This window comes from Linepithema humile, chromosome 1 (assembly GCF_040581485.1).
Source record: "Linepithema humile isolate Giens D197 chromosome 1, Lhum_UNIL_v1.0, whole genome shotgun sequence".
NCBI classification, from domain to species: Eukaryota; Metazoa; Arthropoda; class Insecta; order Hymenoptera; family Formicidae; genus Linepithema; species Linepithema humile.
The window spans coordinates 13,800,687-13,810,250 of NC_090128.1; the positions used below are offsets into that span (position 1 = coordinate 13,800,687).

The 9,564-nt window shown below is 28.8% G+C and overlaps 1 protein-coding gene across 3 annotated transcripts; it reads right to left on the reverse strand.

Moving 5' to 3' along the window:
- Nucleotides 1-140: 140 nt before the first annotated feature.
- On the reverse strand, nucleotides 141-6,895 carry LOC136997347 (uncharacterized). 3 transcript variants are annotated; one of them, XM_067348027.1, is made up of 8 exons: nucleotides 6,121-6,895; nucleotides 5,112-5,186; nucleotides 1,780-2,342; nucleotides 1,516-1,663; nucleotides 1,375-1,416; nucleotides 1,148-1,298; nucleotides 879-1,038; nucleotides 141-806 (listed from the first exon to the last, which is right to left on the reverse strand). In XM_067348027.1, exons 3-8 carry the CDS (start codon nucleotides 2,339-2,341, stop codon nucleotides 616-618), a joined length of 1,254 nt encoding a protein of 417 aa, XP_067204128.1. In that variant the 5' UTR covers nucleotide 2,342; nucleotides 5,112-5,186; nucleotides 6,121-6,895; the 3' UTR covers nucleotides 141-615. The 3 variants fall into 3 exon arrangements, with proteins under 3 accessions (XP_067204128.1, XP_067204129.1, XP_067204127.1); XM_067348028.1 differs by lacking the exon at nucleotides 5,112-5,186; XM_067348026.1 differs by lacking the exons at nucleotides 5,112-5,186; nucleotides 6,121-6,895 and adding an exon at nucleotides 2,433-4,632.
- Nucleotides 6,896-9,564: the final 2,669 nt, after the last annotated feature.

Below are 9,564 nucleotides of genomic sequence, written 5' to 3' on the forward strand. Positions count from 1 at the left end.
AAACATAAAATCTCAACCTTTAATATTTGTGACAATTTAATGCAGTAAAAACATTTCGCAATATTTGCAGCAAATTTTAAGGAAATAATTTAGCTAATAACAATTAAATAACTATGAAATAATAACAATTAAATAAACCGTTTATTTATTTAATTAGCAAGTTTATTTATTTAATGAAGTACATTTATTAAGTACATTCAGTATTAAATACATTTTATATCTTATACATTATATTGTCTTGTACATTATATTATTTAGTACATAGAATTTTAAACAAAAAGTAAACTTCTCGAAAATAATTGTATATAAATATATTCCTGACACTCATAAAGAACGTAAAGCATAAACTTATAATAATAAGAAAAAACTTTTAAAACAAAAAAATTCTTAGTTATTTAGAAAATCTTAAAATTTCGATTACAAAAATTAATATCTTAGGAAAATAATTATAAAATGTTACTGTTTTCATCAAATTAAACGTTTTCAAAACCTTTCTTTTTCTTACAATATTTTCTTTTAATTAAAAATATGGAGATAAGAGTCAGAAATTACTAGATGCACGAAATGGAAGTTATTGAGTAAAATTATTCAATAAGAAATAAAAATTGAACTATATTAATTTATGATATTCAAATTTTCTTTTACTTTTTCGGTTAAAACCCTTCTTTTTCCTTTTTCTCTTTTATCATTTTTTTCCTTTTCTCTATTCCTTACTCGTTGCTTTGCATTGCGAAGTCCTTCAGTTATAGCTTCTTGAAGTTCTGTGACCATTGGTTTGGGAAAATTGTTGTTCCTTGCTAAGGCTTCTGAAAATTACATTTTCTTTCTTAACATAAACGTATTAATTTTATGCACATAGTATATGATATGAAATTTACCATATATAGCTCTTGTTAATTTGCGACTAGCAATTTCTACTGTATTTCCATATCCACTCCATGTAATATTCACGGAAAAGTCGTCTGTGATACTTTCTTTAATCATAGCAGTTACACATTCTTTAGGGTTCAATCCACCAAGGAAAATAAAATATGAAACCTACAAATACAAATAGAAAATAAAAATCATAGAAAATAAAAAATAGGAATTTTATAAAACCAAATTTAAAAATTTAATTTAATTTGTTAAAATTAGTAAAGATACTAACCGTATTTTGATATTCTTCAATAGAGCAATTCTCGAATTTATCTAAACATTCAACCGATTGCATCGGAAAGTATTCCGGTTTTTTCGGAATTGATGTATCGTTATTCCGTTTTAATTGTAAGTTTATTTCGTTTAAATGCTGCTCTTGATTTCTGCAAGTATAAAGTAATTTAATAACTATATAAATATTTTAAAATTTTATTTACTGATAAAATATTTAAAGATTACCTAAGGATTTTGTTTATTGCGTGAAAACCTCCTTCGATCATTCTGAATATAAAATAACAATAAAATAACTTTGGTTATATTTTTATATGCAACAATATTTAATATAACATAATTTATATGCAACAATATAAATAAATTTACCTTTTCAATTCTTGAATTATTCCTGTTTTTATTGCATTACTATCGTGACTGATACTATGTTGATCATTTGCCGATTTATTTTGTAATTGTTGAGTATTATTTACTTGTTCTTGTGTATTATCTTGGACCAATAGAGCTGTATTTTGCTCTACAAATAATTCAATATTATTATTAATACAAGTCCTCTAACAATAATATAAAACATTTACAAATTTAATAAAACAAATATATCAATATATCAATATAAGATATAAATTAATATACCTGATACAGCTGGAAATGTATTGAAATTTGGTATTATTGAATGAGACATCTGTGACAAAGATGAATCACTAGAAATTGAAGTGCATGTAGATGTTGCAGATGGTAATTCATTATTACAAGAATATTGCATAAAGTCATTGGAAGAATTGGACTGATTTTTAGATGACTGTAATTCTGATGTTTCTGTTTCTTCGTATCTACACATGTGCGTACTTCTATATTCATTTGTATGAGGCTGACCGACATTTAACAATGTATGTATCGTGTCGGTTTTTGAAGTATTTTGATCTTCACACGGCAGAGAAGAGTTTTGAATGTATTCTTTGTCGGTTGTAACCATTTCTCTTTGTTCATCTTCATCTGTACTATCTGCACTTGTTTCTGAATTGCTATGTTTTTCTGATTCTTCGTCATAGTTTTCAGCCATTGCTTTTTTGATACAATCAAATACTGCAAGTGCTTTATTATTGTTTTTCTTACTTTTTTTATATTGATATTTATCATCATCCGTTGAAATGTATCTTCTAGTTTTGGTTCTTTTTCTTTTTTGACGTTTATCCATGCTGAAATAAAAATGTAGTAAAAATAGTAATTAATTTATTAAGTAAAATAGATAAAATTATAAACATATTTATCTCTCACTCTTGCAGTACCTTTATTGATTATTTTATTTCCAAGTCTTTAAAAGTGGAAAGTCGTAACATTTATCAATTTGTATAGGAAAAATAATATTTGAACTATGCACATAAATAATAGATATTTTCATATATATAATACATGTCATGTGAAATGATACCTTTCTATTAAATAATAATAATAGTAATTATTATTATTTAATAAATTATTTATTACAGTTAACTTAACAATAATAAATTGAAATGTTACATTAGCAATATTAGCAATATTGCTCAATTTGAGTATGTAACATTTCAATTATAACATATTCATCAGCAATTTCAGTACAGATGTATTCATTGCTTCCTTCATCATCGTCAATTTTTTTCCATATAGGCATTTTGTAACATTTTGATTTAACAGAATGTATAGCAATTATGTATCTTATGTCAGATAAGTTTGAACATTTGTATACGCCGATCGTCGAAGATTTTATACCGACATCATAAAAGTCTTCAATAAGATTGAAATTACGTACAAATAAGAAATAAGAATTGTCGGTAAAAATAATATTATCTATGATGCAAATAGCACCATTTTTAAGAATACAGCAATTGTCGCGTTTACGTAAATTTAAATCTAAATGATGATAACGAATTCTCGAAAACTGTTTGCAGCAACAAATATGTTCTGGAAGTGGTCCATTACTGTGCATTTTATTAACGATGATGCTCTGAATGGAATTGTTGATTATTTTTTTAGCAATTTTATTTTTTTCTGATGCTCTTCGTACTATTTGTTGCAGTTGTTGATTAGGTTTTCGACAATTTTTTCGATAAAAAGTCATATTGTTTTCATACGGGAATGCAGAAAAATTATCAACCGAACCAAATCTTCTCACGTCATCTACTAAATGAAGTAAGCCATGTACATTATACGAAACAAACGTTTCATTGTAAATAACTGAGCTTAATTGCACATAGGATTTTATTGCAAGTTCAGAAAAATATAATAATTTTTCGGATGGCGAATTATTAGAGAGACATCTCATAACTGAATGTAACAATAAAAAATGATTGTAAGCGTTTTGCTCGACAATATCAAAGAATATAACAATACCGGTATAAAGTAAAAGCTGCCGACATTCTGTTGCTTTAAAATTTCCATATTCCGAAATTGATCTGGGTTTGCGATTGAATTCTCGAGGGCAATAAGAGCTAATAATATTCAATCTGTTTGATATTATGTCAATATAATGTTTCGACAACTTAGTATTTTTTCCGTATTTACCAGTGACAAAAGCACTTAATGTTTTCTTTACTATACCTAACAGTACCAAATGCATGTACTCGAAAGGAGTTTGTGCTACAATATCTTGAAAAAGAGAAGCTATAGGTGTATCACCATCTTTATGATGATCTTCATCGTTTCGTTCCCGATATTCCTTATCAGAACGATTCTCATTATCAATGTTTGGAAAAATGACATGACCTTTATTAGACAGAACACCAGTGATCTTACATTTTGAACACGGATTATATGACATGTGCCCGTAATGATTTAACATTAATGCTCGTGCAGGAGCATCTGCTATGAACGCTCGAAATTCCCATGAAATAATTTTATTGTTAAAAGAAATTCCACCTTTTGACCTAAGTTGTTCGCATTCAATTAAAAACTGTGAAAAAAATTCCATGGCATTGTCTGGTTTTTTCTTACCACAATATATACCTATTGTTTCAGGTCTTTCTCGACAAATATTAACTATTCTGCATTGTAATGGCCATATTTGAATTCTACTACTCTTATCTTCTGAAGCACCATCTGTACTAATATCAATAAATAGTTTATTTGGTATTAATTCTGAGGGAATATTTTGTAAAATATTATTAACTGCTTTTTCAAATCCTATGTGCAAATATACACCTGAACCGATTGTTGTAAGAGTTACAGGCTTTGTTTCAGTTTGTAACAAAGTTCGCGCAGTTTTTGGAAGATTTATTAAACATTTATGACTTCTTAATATAGATAATATAGATTCTATTTGACAATGATTTAAATCACATTGTATAAAACATTTTGCCAATTTCTGTTTAATACATTCTACATCGTTGTCAATTCTAATATTGTTATTTGTAAAACTGACGTTACTATCTTCGAAAATATCGGAGGAGGTTGTATTAATATGAATATTATCATTTTTTAGAGTATTACTAATATGTGATGACGATATCGGAATACATATTTCTTTTGGATAAAAGGATCCGTTTACAGACGAAAAACATAATGTATTAGATATTTTCTCTTGATGATTACTCTCACTCCAAAGCTGCTCTTTTTCCATTGAAACTTTTATATCATTTTTATTTTGTTCAGGCATTTTTAATTGTGAAAACTTTATATAATTTCTTTTTATCTCTCTACGAATTTTTTGACGTTGACAAATTCCAACAGTGTTTGGATTTTTACGACTAATTGACGTTTTTAAATAAAAATTTCTTTTCAAATATGACATTTTTAGACTTAACGCACAAATTATGAATATATAAAAAATGAGAATTTTGTTAAATTGTGTTATAATAAAGCTGACAAGGCTGACCGCATTAATAGCACGTAAACAATACATAAATACAATAAATGTTCTTTGAAAGGCACATTTCACATCTACAAATATTTTATATACAAATATATGAATGAACAATAACTTTCAAAAATACCTTGATAAATGTTATTACGTTTCCTCACAGAATATAAAATATTGTTATAAACACCGCCAAACAAGACAATATAACCTGAAAAAATATTTATGATATTATACACGTGCAAAGATTAACAATAAATAAATATAATATTCTGAGTAATATAATCTTTTATATATATATACACAAACAGCACAAAATATTCGGAAAATATTCTAATAAAGTTCTTCCATATTTTTAAGAATATTCTTTCCAAATATTCTTACTACCACACGTTATTTTACACTGCGTGGGTCCTCGGATTGAGATCTCCTTTGTAACATAGTTATAGTTTAGGCCTACATAAGATTTCTAGTAAAGCGGTTTGACTGCATGGGCTTTGGTTGACCATTAGCAGAGCTTCAATGTTGCACTTTTAACCAGTACTTTTGTAATGGCACCTTTTTACACGCCACTTTGCAATAAATTTGAACAATATTTATCTATATCACAAATTTATATATGCCTACCAAGTTAAAAATAATACACAATTGCCAAAAGTAACATTACTAGTAAAACGCAGACAAATCATTTATGTGTAATAATGATTTTTGCCTTTTGCGTAAATAATAATGTTAATTTTAGCAATTGTGTATTATTTGTAACTTGGTAGGCATATATAAATGTGATATGGATAAATATTGCTCAAATTTATTGCAAAGTAGTGGGTAAAAAAATTACATTACAAAAGTGCTAGTTAAAGATGCAACATTGAAGCCCTGCTAATGGTCAACCAAAGCCCATGCACTCAAACTGTTTTACTATAAATATCTTATGTAGGCCCAAACTAACTATGCTTCAAAAGAAATCTCAATCCGAGGACCCATGCAGCGTAACGTGTGGTTGTTAGAATATATGGAAGAATATCAGAATATTATTGGAATATTTTGTGCTGTCTGGGTCTATATATGTATTAAAAATGTTAATTATGTCATAAAACAATATTATAAAACTATATAATTTAAAGAAAACATGAATAAATACATACGTGTTATGTATTCGGAATGTAAGACCTTTCTAGCTTGACACGTGATTATACATTACACGTATTCCTTTCGATTCAACACTCATCACAATCTTGATTGACTCTTATTTTCCGAGACACTTTCTTTGTACAAGACTTTGTACAGTTCTTTGTACAATACGAATTAGTATAACGAATAAGACGCCACAACGCCAAACAAGCCACAACGTGAATGCACGTGAAATGTGAAGTCAGGCATGCCGGTTCGTAACTGCCAACTGCTACACGCAGACGCGCACACATGGAAAGAGCGGAAAGAGCTTCATATATACGTGTGCGCTCGGCGCAGGCGCCGCTGAGCGCCGAAAATGATATATGAAGACACGTTAACCGATTTATTTTCAATTTGCGTATTGTGCCTTATTCCCTCCACTGCCGAAGCGAGCGAACCGCGTTTTTGTTTGTAGCATCACTGTTTTCGAAAACTCAGTTTACATGCAACCCATTGGAAACTATTTCTTTATTTAAAATTTTGCTATACTTAATGTGGAATGTTTTATTTTGTAATATTTTTATATTATAATTTAGAAATAATTGTGTATTTCTTTAAGCATTACTTTCATTCTTTCAAGCACAATTATATTCCTATGTATTTTAAACATAATATAGCTGAAATATTTTTCTCAATTAGTGAGCAATTTCTTTCTACACTTTTACTTTGCAAATATACTGCTAAGATGATTCGCCATATCGTTATAGATTTGCCGAAATACTATTTAGTATTTCATTTCGCAAACAATAATTAATATGGCATAAAAGATCAATATTTTTACATCTATTAGTTGAAATATATTTACATAATTGCAAAACATAAATTGCCTATAAGATTTCGTCATATAGTTTTAGAAATGCTTTCCTATTGGGGAATGAGCAACAGTTGCTGTCCGTTTGCTCTGAATTTGATGACATGAAATGTCTCAAATCTGCCCTCGTGTTGTTGAATGTGTATGAATATGCATTACATTTTCAGCAAATACACAGCAACTAGTCAAAAACTCGTGCTCAACATCAAATTGCATGATTTTGCAAAACATGCTTGGCTATCAGGGTTCTCTTCGTTTAACAACTCAGTTTCTAATAATTGCTCCATTTGTGGAAAATCAGCAAGACTTTTGCCTTCAGTACAAAGCATATTATTGATTTGTATATATGCTTTCTTCTGTCCTTGTAACATACCAAAATGTCGAACATAATCCTCCGACAAAGCTGTTTTAAAGTTATCCCATAATTCTTCAGGATGTAATGGCTGACAATGTAATAATATTCGTACAAATAATTTACGAAGTTGTCGTGGCATCATCCATCCAACAGCTTCATTCATAGCTCGATTCCATTCATCATCATCTTCGATTAAACCTAAAGCCAAACATGCTGCCGTAAATGATTGAAATAATTCTCCATTTACAGTTCTTAAATTATTAAAACTTGTAGCCCCCTTTATTGTAAGTAATAATAATCGTAAATGAAATAATTCTGTTTGAGATGGACTAACAGAATACATTCGTCCTATGCAATTATAGTGACTTTTGCGTTTAACCCAGTGTGACACATTTCTATCATTAATTTTCTCTTTTTTAAATGTATAATAGCGTGGAATTTCAATATATAAATATTGTCTTACTTCTTCATCACGCAAATTTAATGAAAAATAATCGATTAACATAGTAACCTGGCTTAATGCAGAAGTTATTGTGTCTTCATTAGATTCATTTTCAATTATAATATTTTGTTCGTTAGGAAGATGGACTGGTAAACGCATTATAGTATGGCTTTTATCTTGTAACTTCTTACCAAGGATACGCCAACAGGCTTCTACAGGTCCAACATAACGAGTTTCGATATAATTGTGTATCTCATCATGATCAATAATTACATTTTCTGTTATTGGTTCAATGGTTATAGCAGCAACATCGTGCCCTTTATAAATATATTTATATAGATATTTAACTGATTTGATACTTGAAACTACTTCGACATTAATATGACAATTAAATATAATCGATAAAGTAGGACAATATGGAACAACATAACGATTATCAACTATATAACCACCAGGACGTTTAAAATTTTTACCATTATTTCGTCGACAATAATAGGGATAAGCATCTTCATCCATTTTAGTCTCTTCAAAATAAGATTTCGGATAATGTTTCGAACATTTACCATCTACCAAACACCAATCACCACAAGGTCCATGAATCATATGCTTCATAACTATATCATGTAAAATACGATTGTCAGATGGATCAGGAATTTCAGCAGAAATATATTTGTCAACAATCTGTGGAGTTGTTATTTTAAAATTATATTTTAAAGTAATCAACATATGAACATGAGGCAAACCACATTTTTGAAATTCAATAACATACACAAACGCTGCTACTTCATCAAAAAATTTTTGCTTAACAATCAAGTCAATTAAATAATTTTTTTTAATGTTAAAAACGCGAGCACACAAATGTCAGGTCTATCAGAAGCTTGCTGACCAGGCAAAAGATTTTCTTCAATTTCACGCCATTTTGGATTACAAGTCATTGTAATGAAAAGATCTGGTTTTCCAAATTTACTAACAATTGCCATTGCATCTTGATAATTTTGCATCATATTACGTGGTGATCCAATAAATGTGGAAGGAAGTATTACCATTTTGCCAATACGTCCATTTAAATTATTTGCCATAGTTTGTATATAATCTCTTAAATCTTGATATGTTTCAGAACGTAGTTCTTTTTGATGAGTTTTGCAATAATCAATTCTATCCTTTTCCATTTTTACATAATTATCCACAAGCCATTGTTGAAATAAGCGACGACCTAATATAAAAACATTAAATTCATCACGAATAGCCATACGATATTTAATATATTGTCCTCTTGTTATTCGTTTATTGCTATTTAATTTTGTTAAATCACGATGCCAACCTTGAGTGCCATATGGATAAAATAATGGATATATCCATGGTTCAACATTTGGATCCATAGTACTTACTTTTTGCAAAATTTTAGTATTTTTATTACGTATTGTAACATATGATTCTGGAATTTCTCCATCAGCAGTAGTACGAAAAACAGCTGCAACTTCATTAGTTCTTTGAGCATTATATCGACGTCGATCCATACCTGATCTTAAAGTAAATGATAATTGTAATCCTGGTAACAAATCACCAGATTCCATTTCCAAACGTCGTTGATTTTCTAATTCTTCACCCATCATTTGATAAGATTGAGCAAATACATTAGATCTCCGCATTATATGTTCAAGGTTTTGAACAATTTCAAAATCTAAACACGAATTTTGATTAAGACGATGATCGATTGCTTCATTTAAATCCACAATAAAAAGTTGACCGTAAGAAGGACTTTCATTTTGCGCAGCATATAACGCTGTATTAATTTGATAATAAATCTG